We start from the raw sequence: 15,398 nt of genomic DNA on the forward strand, positions 1-15,398 counted from the left end.
TGGTTAACAGCACTTTACTTAGGCTTTTCAATGGTGCAAAAAATGTGCACAACATTCTATATATTTTATCAAAATTCTATGTTGAATTAATATCACAGTGAACAAGGTGAAATCAGATGTAGCATTTTCTTGTGATACCAGCAGTACCGTGGGTTGCTGAAGCTGTATTAGATTGGATCTTGAATCCTATAAAAATATGTCTATAGATAAAACAAAGCAAAGACATTTGTTTAATACTAAATCTTGATTTTTATTACTGATTTGTAGGCATTGAAAAGAGCTACAGTGGTCCATTGCTCAAAGTCAGTGTAATATAGGGGAAGGTTATGATTTGGATAATAAATATGATATAATCAAAATAAAACAACAAAGATTTAGCATATGACTTTTAAACCCTAATGCCATTTACAACTTTATTTGTACTTTGAGGTGGTAGCGTAAATAATATTGTGGATGGGATTTTTGTGAAGTTTATTTGGACAACTTCCAAGTCATTTTAGATCATCATGTGTGCACATTTGCTAATATAATCACTGCAGTTCTTATTAATGAAATTACACATTTGTCCAAGACATCAGGTTTTAACGACCTCCATAGTGGTTGTTTCCTCCCTCATTGGCCAGCTGGAAAAGAAGCAGAGCACATAAAAAAAAATCTTCAAACCCTAAAATGAATGAAAAGTGAAACTTTTCTGAAACTGAGCCATTCAAAACCCTGATCTCCATTTGTGTTTATTTAGCATCAAAATAGTTTGTTGTATAACAGTAATTTATTGAGAAGGCCCTAAAATTAAGCATGTCATATAAACTAATTCTTAAATTTATTGACAGCTACAGCTGTTTTCCCAGCCGAAGCTGGTCCCAAAAGTGACATTGTCAAACTCAAACTACACAAACACAATTCCTAAAACTGCAAGGCACGGTATACCATCAGATAAACAGTACTTCAGGCTTTCATAACTGAGGGACACATAACTGGGGCCAGGCCTGGGGGAGAGGCTCCTTGTCAAGCGCCTGGTGGCTGGACTTTTACTCATGGGGTCAGGCCAAGCTTAGTCCAAAGGAGCAGCATAGGTCTACTCCCCCATGGGCCCGCCACGTGTAGGGAAGGTAGGAATTGGGGTCTGGTGTTCTGATCCACGATTATTGAAAGTGGTTCTTAGAACATGGAAAGGAGCCAGAGCTGAGGCGCAAGGTTGAGATGTGCAGGCTATATATAGTTGGGCTCACCTCGAAACAGTAGGGGCTCTGGAACAAATCTCCTCGAGAGGGGCTGCATTTTCTTTCATTCTGGAGTTGCCCAGAGTGAGAGCTTTAGGGCAGGAGTGGGCTTACTCATAGTTCACCAGCTAAGCCCCTGTATGTTGGGGTTTACCCCAGTGGACGACAGGGTAATTTCCCTGCGCCTTCGGGTTGGGGGATGGGTTCTGAGTGTTGTTTGTGCTTATGCACTGAACAGCAGCTCAGAGTACCTGGCCTTCTTGGGGACCCTAGAGGAGGTGCTGGAAACTACTCATTGTGGGGACTAAAGAGAGGAGTGGTGGTTCCCCTTTTTAAGAAGGGAGACCGGAGGGCGTGTTCCAACTACAGGGGGATCACACTCTTCAGCCTCCCCAGTACGGTCTATACGGGTGTACTGGAACAGAGAGCCCGGCTGATTGAAACTCAGATCCAGGAGGAATAATGCAGATTCCGCCCTGGTCGTGGAACACAGGACTAGCACTTTACATTCGATCGTGTCTCTCAGGGTTTTCTGTGGGGGATACTCTAGGAGTGTGTGGTACTGGGCTCTGTGCTACGAGCTATCCAGTCCCTATATAAACAGAGCAGGAGTCTGGTTCGTATGGCTGGCAGTAAGTCAGACTGGTTTCCAGTCGGAGTTGGACTCCTTCAGGACTGCCCATTCTCACCAGTTCTGTTCATAACTTTTATGGACAGAATTTCTTGCCATAGCCAAGTGGCGGAAGGTGTCCCGTATGGTGGTGTCCTGGAACCTCCAGCTCTTGCTGGACCAGTTTGCAGCAGCTCTTGCTGGACACAGTTTGAGTGTGGCGGGGATGAGAATCAGTACTGGTCCATGGTACTCAGTTGGAAAAGGGTGGAGTGCTCTCTCCAGGTTGGAAGTGAGGTCCTGCTTCAAGTGGTCAAGTATCTCAGGGTCTTGTTCACGAGTGAGGGAAAGATGAAGCAGGAGGTTGACTGGCGGATCGGTGCAGTGTCTCCAGTAATTTGTACCGGACCATTGTACCGGACTTTGTACCGGACCATTGTGGTGCAGAGAGAGCCGAGACATTAAGCAAAGCTCTCGATTTACCGTTCACGTCCCAGCCCTCACCTATGGTCTTGAGCTTTGTGTAATGACAGAAAGAATGAGATCGCAGGTACAAGTGACTGAATGAGTTTTCTCTGCAGGGTGTCTGGACTCTCCCTTAGAGATAGGGTTAAGAGCTCGGACATCCGGGTGAGACTCGGAGTGGAGCCGCTGCTCCTCCATGTCAAGAGGAGCCAGCTAAGGTGGTTCGGGCATCTGGTCCAGATGCCTCCCGGACACCTTCCTGGTGAGTTGTTTCAGGCATGTCCAACGGGGAGGAAGTCCCGGGAAGACCAGAACATGCTGGAGAGAATATATGTCTCTCGCCTCTGTATCATACGCCCCTGTATCCCCCCGGAAGTGCTAGAAGAAGTGGCTAGGGAGAGGGAGGTCTGGGTTTCTTTACTCTGACTGATTCCCCCCGCAACCCAGACCCGGAGAAGCGGTGGACAATGGATGGATGGATGGATGGTTATTAGAGTTGCTATTATTAGTCGGCTTGTGTGTGTGTGCGTGTGTACGCGTGTGTATTTGTACTGTTACCTACTGCCATAGATGATCTGATGGCCTGTAGCTGGAAAAAGACTCTGCCTCCTTCCTCTGGGCACACAGCTCGAATACTGTCAGGCTTCATCCCCAACAACAGGGCTCCGTTCATCATACCCAGGTTACGTACAGTCCTGCAACCCATACATTAAACACTTAAAATCATGCAGGATAGGAAAGTCATTACAGAGTGAGATCCTGTTTTTAATAGAACTGTGACACAAATTAGCTGCGATGCTAACCATGTTCTCTGAAACGTCTGTACCTTGCCTCCTTCAAAACTAGCAGGAGACTTTACATGGGCAATATTCCTATACTGCTGAGTTTCTGCTTGTGCCATATAAGTTCCTACATTACTACATACTGTAGGTACAACCCTCCATTAAAGACTACTTCAGTCAGCGATGCTCCAAAAATGAAGTTACTATGTGACTTGGCTTCTGCCTGTTTGTTACTGTTTGAGAAACTGACAGGAACATAACACCTTTTCTCAAGAACATTTAAGCCTTAAGACTGTATTCTCTTTCTTTACCTGGTTGCCCTTATAGATAAAAAAGCAGACCCTAACACTCAGCAGAACGTTTGATTGTTTCTTGGGTAAAAGATAAAAGTATCATCCCAGACAACATCCTGGGTAAAAAGTACAAACATATTGGGTAAAAAGCACAGAGGAAAACTGCATTTTTCTGAAAATAAAATGCTAAACCTCTAAATTTAGCAGCATAATGAAATTAAATTATATTTTGAAAATCCTCAGTAAAGTTCAACTTTCATTAATATCCCACTTCATCCATACAAAAAATGTATGTATATACAAATCACACACAAAACAAATGAAAAAGAGAAATGAAATCTTGACTGGAATTGTGCCATTCCTTAAAGAGTTTTCCATGAATCAGTTCTGAGTACGGTTCTGAGGTAGGGTCGAGGTGCAGCTTGTGATGGAAAACTCCAGAAGAAAAGCAGCAGTGTATTTAGGTTCAGAGTGGGTGGGGTTATGAGATCAGTAAAGTGGAGATATTATATCACAGCTGCACCATTTCCACATGAGTTGCTGACATATTAAGTCACTCCCAACACACGTAGACTTGTTGACAACAGTTCATGTTTATGTTTATGAAATTAATATGATGCAGAACAGAATTCATTCTCTAAAAGAAACGGTTCTATTTTTCAAGCAACAGGCAAATATTCAAATGTTTCAGCCAGAAGTGAGACTGCAAAGGTCAGACACTAAACCTTTGTACCTGAAAACACCTTCCTGTCTGTTATAATCATAATTATGGTGGTATCTCATAAATTAATCAGAATTACTCAATGGGCATGGTACATTACAGTGTCTTTATGATTACGGAATGTCTTAGGGTGTATAAAGTGTTATCTTACACTTTGGAAAAGCCCTTGTACTGTAGCCAGGCCCTGACCTCCTCTGGACTGGATCTCATGTCCAGATTTGGAGCTCTGTTGATTCTCTAATGTACAGAAAGACAAAGATTTAAATATCATTAATGTGTCACTATTAATTCTGGTACTGATATTATTACTAGATATTTTTATAGGAACATTTAAAATATAATCTGCAGTTTCCGTATCATAACAATAATAATACAATAATTATAAATTACAAATGTCATAGATTACCACAGAATATCATTTCGAAATAAACATGTGAGTAATTCATTCATTCATTCATTGACTGTAACCATTTATCCATTCATGGTCGCAGTGGGTACGGGAGCCTACCCGGCCATGTAAAAACTGTCATATAACAGGTCATATAAAAAGTAGTCTTTGAAAGGGAGGTATTAATTAAAAGCTTCAACTTGCACTATGGTGACCTCCCCATTTGCTTCTATAGTAACTGTATTTATGTGAGTGATTAAAAACACATTAAAATCATTGTCTGTGGTGAAACATTGTATGATAACACGCAGTCGTTTGTACTGTTACTGTTGATGTGCAATACTTGAGAAAACATACAATATCTAAATGAGTGCCAAAGTAGTGGAAAACTTACTGCAGGCTCCTCCCCACCCACAGGTTCCAAAACATTTTGAGGCACGTGACCCTCCTCCTCACGGTTGTTTCGTACTATCCACCATTGTCTAGACTTGTCTATTACCTGTGGGAATAAAATCACAAACAACCTTCAGAACACAGGGTGTCTGTTTTCACAGGAAGCTTTCCAGTGTAAGAAGAGAATCTTGCTTGGAATTAAAAGCTAGGTACATTTCTTTGATCAGAAATTATAACAGGCCATTGGATTGGATTCCGTGGATTCAGGCGCAATGTTTAATCTGTGTGCACCTGCAGGAGTTTACTGTCCTACCTGCACCACTTCCCCTTTCAGCACACTCAGCTCCTGACGGTTCCTGGCTGTGAAGTCATAGATCACTCGCATGTAGAGCGGCGGCCCTTCTGAGCTACAGCACAAAAATATGAATTAAATAATGATCCAGAAAATGACTGTTGATCAAGTAAACAGACCCCAGTAGGTAGAGAATCTTGTACAGATTTGCAAAAATGTTCTAGAATCAATGTGTTTTCCATATATCAAAAAAAATGTTTTAAAAAATATATATATTTTTTTTCATTGTGAACTTTTTTTTGAGCTTTAACTGAATAATTCATTTTGTATTATCACTCCAGCCAGACTCTTGTACCGTATGCTCTACTAATATCTACGGGGTGCAGTATGAGTGTTATTTGAGACATTTATGTCACATGCTCTTGTTTACCGTGTTGGCGGAGCACCAAAAGGCCTGTTATCCTGAAACCAAAAGTAAACAGCAAGTGTCAACAATGTTTCCTCATTAAACTACAAGCTTCTAACCATCTGATAAAGAGCACAGGTTATCATGTAAATGATTCTATAAATCATATTCTCTACAGATTTTTGGTTGTAGGGAGTTGCACCTGAGCCGGTGGAGGTTGAGGGCTATTCCTGGGTGGGAAGCGCTGGCTGTTGCTGCGTGACGGAGGAGCAGATTGTGGGGGTCCTGGCACTGGAGGCTCCCAGCCATCATAAAACACTGGAACATAGGGAGCCATCTTGTCTCCATTTGGCCACCTTGATCTGAGATCAACAGAGACAAGCAGAAGTTTATGGGGTTTCTATTGGTGCAGCTTTCTCATCATTAGGCGATTGTATGTTTGATCTTCTGTGATATCATAGACATCCAGGGATGGGGGGGTCCAAAAGAGTACAACTGGCCATGCTCTTTCCTTGCAGGGTCCTTTGGTGCCCTTTTTCCCCCACTAATCACTAAACTGCAGTCAGATTGTTGGTCAGACCTGGGGATGTGCCAGGTGTCTCCAAAGCTGCTCCACAGTTGGTCCTCCTCTGGGGTGACGAACTGGCTGAGCAGGTGCAGAGCGGCTTCTGTGAGGAAGGGGGACAGTACTGACTGTGGCACATCCAGAGGATACTGCATCACAAGCTGAAACATCAAGAACAAAAAGACATGGTACATTCATTTTTGAGAAATGTACAACACAACATTTGGGTGTCTATCCCCAGAATAGATCACATGTGTCAGACAGAGGGGAAATTATGTAGAATATTACTTGCATTCAGTCAACCACACAAAGGATTTCTATTTCTAGAGTAAGGAGACAAACATTTTTATAAAGACTGCTTTTGTCAATTTTGTTTTCATCGTATTATCACAGTTCTTGGAATAAGGCTCTAAATACTGATCAGGGCAACATTTAAACCTCATTTAGAATCTTTTTTACAAAGGCACCTGTCACAGAGTGGAATCTATTAGGCAGCAAATGTCTTCTAGTCAGTTCTAGAAGTTGGTATCGAAACACCACAGCACTCCTTCAGAAATATTGTGGAGTCCATGCTTTGATGGGTTGTTTTAAGGGCATGAGGGGGTTAACACAACAGGTTAACGTTAGCTGGTGGTTTACGTTAAAAATGATCAGTGTAAATATCACAATTTTTTTGAAAGGATAGCCTTATGAACCCTGCTAGTGTTCAAAAATGAGAATGGGCGGAGAACCACCAGTGTGAGGAAACAGGGGTCAGGAACTCTTTAATTTTTTTTTAACATTCCTCAAACCAAACAGTGATGATGAAGTGATAAGAATGCAAATGCCATGATCACAGCTGTTATTTCCTACTGTCCTGATCAGCCTTGTGACCAGCCATGTGCCCAGCAGTAAACCAGAGCATTTATTGTTGATTTTAAAGGGAGCAGAGTCTGTGGATACTCACAAAGCCAAGTGAAGAGAAGATAGAGTGAACAAATTCAGGAACACCAGGGTCATGTAAGTGTCCATTAAGTTTTCCCTAATGAAAAAAAAAACCACACACACACACAAAACAAACCCAGTTCAATATATTACACTCAGTAGAGAGTCAGGGTGGACCTTCTGAAGTGCTGTTGCATGGATGCATAAATATAAATGGATGTATTTTTTCTTAGTTTTTTGTCCTTAGAAATTCACGACATGAACTGTTGAGCTGGCACTGCACTGGCACTGAATAACCCAATGTTGAAAGTTTACTGTTTGCCTTAAAATACAGTGTCCCATTTTTGATTTACAAATAAAAAAATCAGAATGAAATGCTCAGTAATTGTGTGTGTTGCCCTTTGAAGGACTGGCGCCCCCTGCAGGGTGTGTTCCCGCCTTGCGCCCAGTGATTCTCCTTACGCTCCAGACTGCCATCAACCCTGAACTGGATAAGAGGTTACAGACAATGATTTAATGAATGAATTAAATGCTTAGAAAGATGAACATGTTCTGAGAGAGACTTTTCTGACTTACCAAGAGATTAAAGGCATATTTAAATTTCTGAAGACAGGCGATATATTCCTGTATAGAGGGAAAGTTTTCACCTGCACAGAATATAAAATGTAAAAACAGCAGTGAATACCAACATGAAAAAATGTGCTTAAGAAAAAGACACATACTGAACACCACGTCTCACCATATTTCCTCTGAGTTTTGCTTTTCTTCTTATTTTTCTTGTTTCCTTCCTCTCGTGCTACAGCAGCTCCTACCTTTTCTGCAAAGATCTCAATGTCACCCACCACATGATTAAAGATGTCCTGGCAGACAGAGAACATTTAGATACATGAGCTGGGCACACAGATAGATACACACACAAAAGTAGAGTGATAGACAGATGGACAGACAGTTGCAGAAAATAGTTTTTTGCATCTGTAAAGTGAAAAGTTATGTAATTGTTATACAATAAGCTGTGTTGTAATAAACTGACCACATTCCGTTCGATGTCTGAGTAAGGAGGAGGAGAAGGCTGAGCCGAGCGGATTGGTGGCCCCTGAATATCTGGACTATAACGAGCTTCCTCTCTGGGCACAAACATGGGGGTTTCTAAAAACACAAACCAGGAAGCTTTGTGAACTACAAAAAAGGTTTTACAGTAATGGGCTTATGATGTATGAACCTGTAATGGAGGGACAAGTAGGGCATGTGTGTTTCAAGTGCACAAGAGACAACATAGGAAGCAAGATAAATGACACAATAAATTATGGTAGTTTTAAAATAGTCCTTACCAAAGTCCTGGAAGGGACTGTGCCTTGGGGGAGGAGTCACAGGCTGCATTGGAGGGGATCCAGGTTTGCGGAAACCCCCTGGATAACCCTGGCCTATAATATTCTCTAGATTACTCCTGCAGATGAGACAACGTGTTACTACAGACTAAATACACTGATATATAACATTACGACTACCTCTTTGTTTCTACATTCTCTGTCTAGGACTCCCACAGAACCACCACAGACCCGGTATAATTTTGGATCAATCTCTGCGCTGAGGTGACACTGACGTGGTGGTGGTGGTGTGTTGGTGTGTGTTGCCCTCAGGTAAAATTGATAGAGTTTTAACCCTGTGTCCACTCACTGTCCACAGTGTTAGACACACTGAGGATGTAATGTCAGAGAGTAGCTCATCTGTTATTGCAGAGTTTGTGCTGGTCCATCATCCATTGTCAGTTTAAGCTGCAAGCTGGATATTTTAGTTGGTGGACAATTCTCAGTCCAGCAGTGACACTGAGGGGTATAAAAAGTTACATTTGACCTGACCAGGTACCCAAATCATGATTGCATAGATTTACTGTAGTGCCCATTGTTTTTTGGAAGAATAAACAGTTTGTCGGAACGTCTGAGAATGACCCCAATCATCATTATCAGCAAAATCAGCGGATGTTCAAAGTCTCTTCAAATATCTTTGACTTGGAAAAAAAAATCCATTGTCACGTTATAATTATTCAATTCTATTCATTGCACTCCCTTACTTTAAAATATACTGTTATTTCACAATAGTCACTGATGATAATTATTAGTCTGCTGCTGGAATCCCAGCATTCAGAAAGCAGCCTGACATGAAATTAAACTACTGCTGCCCTTTTATGCAGAAGACTAGGGTTCAGTTCCTTGCTCAGTAAGAGCCCTAAGTCAAAACTCCAAACACTGCATTCACCTACATCTGTAATATGAACTGAATTATCAGTCCTTGTTAATGCCTACCTGATGTCAAACAGAGGTTCACTGGGTTGAAACCCTAAATCGTCTCCTCTGTGCTTGATTGCTCTGTCCAAATCCGCTTTCACCTCTTCTGCCTGGAACAGCATAAGTGGGAAAATACATGGGGAAAAAAATGAAAATCAATACTGGAATATAGATACCAATTATGATTATTAATATTATCATTATCATTACTAGTACAGACTAACACCAAATAACTTCTATGAAATTATCTTGATTTAAATCAAAGCAGGTGTCCAGTCCTGGAAACCCCATACTACCCACATTTCTGTGCTTAGTCTTACTGAGAACACAATTAATCCAATAACCAGTTAATAAGCCCCTGGTATACTGGTTTTGAAACAGCAATGTGCAGAGCTTGGGGTTCTGTCTCAATAGGTTTATGACATCTAATCAAAAGGGTGAGTGGTTTGGTTTGGACCATTTGTCAATGCACATTACTCTTAGAAGAACTTGTGTTAGAAAGTGACAAATCACATCCATGTGTTTTTTTTTTTTCTTTTTTTCATCAAAGTGGAGTTTTTAAAACAACATCTAAAATAACACAACAATAACATTGATAAAATGTTTTTTTTTTTAAAAACCATTTTATCAATTTTTTTGATAAAAAAAAAAAAGAATGTTAAAAAAATTAAAGAGTTCCTGACCCCAGTTTCCTCACACTGGAAGAGAAACACATTTGGTGGTCTCCGCCCATTCTCATGAACAGTGATGGTCAGAATGGAGTCATAAATGCAGCTGTTCAGGATTGCCTTCGTTTGCGTGATACTGCTAAGAGGAAGAGACTCCAGCAACTCCTACACAGTCAGCAAGAAGAAGATGAGTCAAGACACAACACCCCTATTACAATAACTGACATAATAAATGGACGTTCAAGTCATCCACAAGGAAATTTGTTTGCAAATCAGTTAAAAACGAATAAAACTCTTTTATTCAATAAAACTATTAAATATTTTATAATCAAATATTTCTTAGCAAAAGGTCCACAAATGAACATAAGAATACTTACGTACTAAAGAGGTACTAAAGAGCACCATGCTTCTAAACATGGCAGGCTGCATCACCAGATTAAAATGTATTCATCACTTCATTGTTTACCTCTTCTCTCTCTCTCTCTGTTGCTGTATTGGCTGTAAATTATTTACTGTGGTTTGTTTTATTTATGTTTTTTACCTTTTTGTTGTTAGTTGGATAGTACTGTGATAGCATGATGATCTAGAACTGAAGCCTTCTTGATGTTAAACAGTAGTATATTACCATGAGCTGAGCTGGTGAGCATTACTGCAATGTAACTAACCTTTGTTTCCATGTCACACAGCTGTAAGCTGCTGCCTTGCACCTTCAGAATCATGTCCTGACCCCACACTTTCCCTCGACTGTCCAGATTTTTCAACTTGGCCACGCAGTCTTCAGTGCTGTTGAGTTCTCTCTGGTCTAACTCACATGTGAGCAGATGCTGAAGAAAAGGCCAAACAGTTGCTGGTCATTGGCAACTGAACAGGAGACGAGAACGCTAATCTAATCTAGGCTTTATTCAGTTAATGTAGAAAGAGAAAATAAATGACCTGGATTTCACACACAAAAAAACAAATAATTGTTTTGTTTGTTTGATTTTATTCTCCAGACATGGGCAACTATCTTACAACCCAGCATTAGGAGATCACAGCTTAGATCATGTGGCCTTGCTCTCTCTCAGAGTGGATAGGGTGCTGCTCAATTTACCTCCCATCATTCAGCAAAATGCTAGACAAAGCAGGCATCTGTTAAAAGCAGCTAACATAAAAGAAGTAGGCAGTCAGTGCTCTATAAGCATGTTGAGCTGTCCAGTGATGTTTTAATGAAAAGCAGGGTTTGGCTTCATGTGTCAAAACTGTCCGGATTCATGTCTGAGGAATCATGTGCTCTGTGTGATTAGTGGTGTTTTTCCACTGCTTGGTACCTACTCTACTCACTTATTTGTCCATTCCTTAAGACTAAGCATTTTTGAGCCTTTATCCTCTCAGTTTAATTGCACTGTGTGTGTAGTAAACGACAAAATGTCTGTTTTTAGTTATTAGTTGCCAAGGAAATAAAAAAAACATATAAATAAATAAATAAATAAATAAATAAATAATTGAAAATATAATCATAAAAAAGAAAAATAATCATAAAATAATGTGGACCAATAATTTGTTCTTACCTCCACTCTGTACTGAAAGGCGTCTGGTTGCTTGTTAATGGATTCAGAATATTCCTTTCTTTGCACTGTGGAGTAAATAAAGCAGAATTATAATCATGTGAGCCATGTTCAATGGTTCACACTTATGCTCCTTTTTGAAAGGACTGAGGGCTTTACTCACTGTAGATGGATTTTGCACTGGGCCGAGACATGTCAGACCTTTGAGAATTCGACTCAGGTGAGAAGCTTCTACAATGTAAATAAACCAGAATAAATAAAACATGGGGCGGTCATGTATAGAGTGTCACCAGGTGGCGATATAAAATTATGCTGTTTCATAATTTGATGCTAGAAAATGACTTGACACCTCTTTTTAAAAAGCCAGCAAAATGAGTTTTTACGTTACGTCACACACATGCCCAGATGTCATCAGCATTTTTCATACTGAAAACCAAGAATAGCAGCCATCTGCTCTCAAACAGTCAGCGATGCTCGAGACAGCAGCTGAGGATTTGGAGTAACTCTGAGAGAGATTTCTGAACTGAGTTTAGCTTGTACCTCGGCTGAAAAGCGGGGACTTCGTTCTTCCTGTACATTCTCAACTCGTGACGTCCCACAGATTATAACAGAAATGACACCTTGTTAAAAAAAAACAAAACAAAAGAAAAAAACATTTAAATAAATGTATCCCCCTCAGTTTAAAGTCCTCATTTGGTCATTGATATGGAAGCAAATCTGTCTCATCAGACTTTGAAATATTACCACCTTTTAATTTGTAGCACTGAATTTGTTTGCACTGAAATTATGCATCTGAATATAATTGCTCTTAAATAGAATTTTCAAGAACAAGTTTTCACTGTTATCAAGCTCAAAAAAATTCAAACATATTTCGAAGTTGCTCAAATGTGGTAGACGAAATTCAGATACACATCCGGGACACCAAGGATGAGCAATCGATTCATTTGGATTTCCTCTTTCACATTAAATGCTGCACTAGTTCCATTCTGTCGCCGCTAGATGGCGAAATACCAACACAACTTCCACACCGTAGAAAAACTACACGTTTAGCTTCCTTCCGCGGATATTATCTCTTTATTTTCAAAGTGTCTGAAAAATCTGAAAGGCTCACTAAAGACACAATATAACAGACTATTACAATTCTGGAGATGAAGAAATTTTACTGTGGAAATTATTTGTAATGGCCCTGTGAACAGAGCATGTGAAATGACAGAATGTGGAAACACGAACTGTGGGGATAAAGCCATGTGCAAATTACAACACCCCATGAAAGCCTTGTTCTTTTTAAACATATTTAAACATATGTATATTTGACTTTCATTTGAACAGCACTAAGAAATGGAGCTTATACAAATAAAACTGAAGAAATTACTTATAAACATAGGTTGTACAGTGTAATTGGCTTTGGCAGAGTATTCAGCAAATTTTTCATGGGCGCAACCCACACACTCAGCTCTACTGCTCCTCCCACAAAAGCATGTTCCTTACAAATGTGAGACCACTGAAAAGGGAAATTAACAGGCTTTTCAACTGTATAAAATGTATTGCCAAGAAGCATTGTTACAACAAATAAATAATCTACAAACACAAATATATATATTTATAATAATATTAGAAATAACCAGACATTGTTAATATACACACAGAAATTCAGTGTTTAAACAAACACAACTTTATGAATTAAACTGTGCACTTTGTGATATTATATTTTTACTACACCTTCTGTGAGATCAGTTTCAGATTCTTGATAATCTGACAATTAAAAAATAAAAATGCCATAGGACATATACTCCACAGTTCGTGTTTCCACATTCTGTCATATCACATGCTCTGTTCACAGGGCCGTTACAAAACATTTCCACAGTAAAATTTCTTCATCTTCGGGATATCAATAGTCTGTTTTATTGTGTTTTTAGTGAGCCTTTCAGATTTTTGAGACACTTTGAAAATAAACAGATAATATCCACGGACTACGCTAAACGTGTAGTTTTTCTACGGTGTGAAAGTTGTGTTGGTATTTCGCCATCTAGCGGCGACAGAATGGAACTAGTGCAGCATTTAAGGCGAAAGAGAAAATCCAAATGAATCGATTGCTCGTCCTTGGTGTCCCGGATGTGTATCTGAATTTTTTGTAACTCGTATTTTGGTATCTGAATTTCGTCTACCGAATTTGAGCAACTTCGAAATATTCATTCTTTATCTGTAACCGCTGATCAAATTCAGGGTCGCGGTGGGTCCAGAGACTACCTGGAATCATTGGGCGCAAGGCAGGAATACACCCTGGAGGGGGCGCCAGTCCTTCACAGGGCAACACAGACACACACACCTACGGACATTTTGGAGTAGCCAATCCACCTACCAACGTGTGTTTTTGGACTGTGGGAGGAAACCGGAGCACCCGGATGAAACCCACGCGGACACGGGGAGAACACACCAACTCCACCCGGAGCGGGAATAGAACCCACAACCTCCAGGCCCCTGGAGCTGTGTGACTGCGACACCTACCTGCTGCGCCACCGTGCCGCCACAACTTCGAAATATATTGTTTGAATTTTTTTGAGCTTGAATTTTTTTATCTGAGTTTATTAACCTTGAATAATAACAGTGAAAACGTGTTCTTGAAAATTCTATTTAAGAGCAATTATATTCAGATGCATAATTTCAGTGCAAAAAAATTCAGTGCTACAAATTCAAAGGTGGTAATATTTCAAAGTCTGATGAGACAGATTTGCTTCCATAAATTGATTAAACCACTAAATACGAACGTATCTTTATTTATGCATTTCCTGTCTCTAACTGTATACTGTTCAGTGATGAGTCAGGTGCAATGAAAAAACACTTCCTAGCCCAGGGCGCCACACACAGGGACACTTTTGAGTAGTAAATCCACCGTTCAATGTGTGTTTTTTTGATTGTGGGTGTAAACCAGAGCACCCAGATGAAACCCACACAGACACGGGGAGAATACACTAAACTCCTCACAGTGACCTGAGGTGGGGGTCGAATCCACAACCCCAAGACCCTGAGCTGTGGCATTATCCATTGCACTACTGTGCCACTCAAATCTCAGTTCATCACAGTGACAGAATCCACCTTAATTTAGTACCTTTCATTTCATTTTTTTCATATACGGTTATATAAAAATTTTAATTGTTCCCACATTCATCTCCATTTACCACTCTGCCCCACAAGTTGACAGGATTTGTTCCTAAGATTTGGGACATAAAAACCCTGGCTGTCTAGTTTCTTTCGAGACAAAGAAATTCTGAGCCATGACACTGACTAATTTATCACTAACAATATAGACAGTCTTCTTAGACTAATTTACATTATCACAGCATTGAATTAAGACATATGGAGTAAATAGCCTACTGTAGCCATATTAAAGAAATAACTTTTGGAAATAGCCTCAGCAATAACAGCACAAATATTGTAAAATTTGTGTAAACACTGCTATATTTTCCCTCCCCTTCTCTTATTACACTCCAGCAAGACACTTGTTTCTTATTAGACATTTTCAGTAATTGTTCAGATACACATTAAACATTTTCACTAAGTTTGATTGTTACTGAGAGTCACTTTTTAGGAAAATATATACATTAGATTATTTGCTTTCTTTGGAACAAAAATCAGCAGCGCTAACTACAGACTACCACTGCCCCAATTTCTTATAATTTGACATATTACTACATTGGTCATTATTACAAATTCCAATTAAATATCTTCCCATCTTGTTTGCCCTCTGAACTATCTCCCTTATACATTCTAAAATTAGTGTCCGTTTCCTATCACAGATCTACTGGACATTACCTTACAGAAGATTTGGTTAGTTTCCACTGTAACAT

At 39.9% G+C, this 15,398-nt stretch overlaps 1 protein-coding gene across 6 annotated transcripts; it reads right to left on the reverse strand.

Moving 5' to 3' along the window:
* Nucleotides 1–272: 272 nt before the first annotated feature.
* eps8l3b (EPS8 signaling adaptor L3b) lies at nt 273–15,398 on the reverse strand. Of its 6 annotated transcripts, none has more exons than XM_066644471.1 (20): nt 15,364–15,398; nt 12,094–12,173; nt 11,717–11,781; nt 11,557–11,621; nt 10,675–10,833; nt 10,025–10,174; nt 9,360–9,451; nt 8,388–8,503; nt 8,090–8,205; nt 7,799–7,919; nt 7,636–7,706; nt 7,082–7,156; nt 6,151–6,296; nt 5,773–5,932; nt 5,595–5,626; nt 5,186–5,279; nt 4,874–4,978; nt 4,243–4,328; nt 2,858–2,990; nt 273–623 (listed from the first exon to the last, which is right to left on the reverse strand). In XM_066644471.1, exons 2-20 carry the CDS (start codon nt 12,129–12,131, stop codon nt 582–584), a joined length of 1,866 nt encoding a protein of 621 aa, XP_066500568.1. In that variant the 5' UTR covers nt 12,132–12,173; nt 15,364–15,398; the 3' UTR covers nt 273–581. The 6 variants fall into 6 exon arrangements, with proteins under 6 accessions (XP_066500568.1, XP_066500566.1, XP_066500567.1 ...); XM_066644469.1 differs by having other exon boundaries at nt 11,717–11,784; nt 15,364–15,382; XM_066644470.1 differs by lacking the exon at nt 15,364–15,398 and adding an exon at nt 12,301–12,423.

Source organism: Hoplias malabaricus, chromosome 14 (assembly GCF_029633855.1).
Source record: "Hoplias malabaricus isolate fHopMal1 chromosome 14, fHopMal1.hap1, whole genome shotgun sequence".
Lineage (NCBI taxonomy): Eukaryota > Metazoa > Chordata > Actinopteri > Characiformes > Erythrinidae > Hoplias > Hoplias malabaricus.

Excerpts from the sequence above, each read along its gene's own strand:
- eps8l3b (XM_066644469.1), bottom strand. The coding sequence starts at position 12,131 with ATGTACAGGAAGAACGAAGTCCCCGCTTTTCAGCCGAG. Across the intron at positions 7,157-7,635 it reads AATATGCCTTTAATCTCTTG|GGAAAACTTAATGGACACTT; the intron begins GTAAGTCAGAAA and ends TTTTTTCATTAG. Across the intron at positions 6,297-7,081 it reads TCTTCTCTTCACTTGGCTTT|CTTGTGATGCAGTATCCTCT; the intron begins GTGAGTATCCAC and ends TTGATGTTTCAG.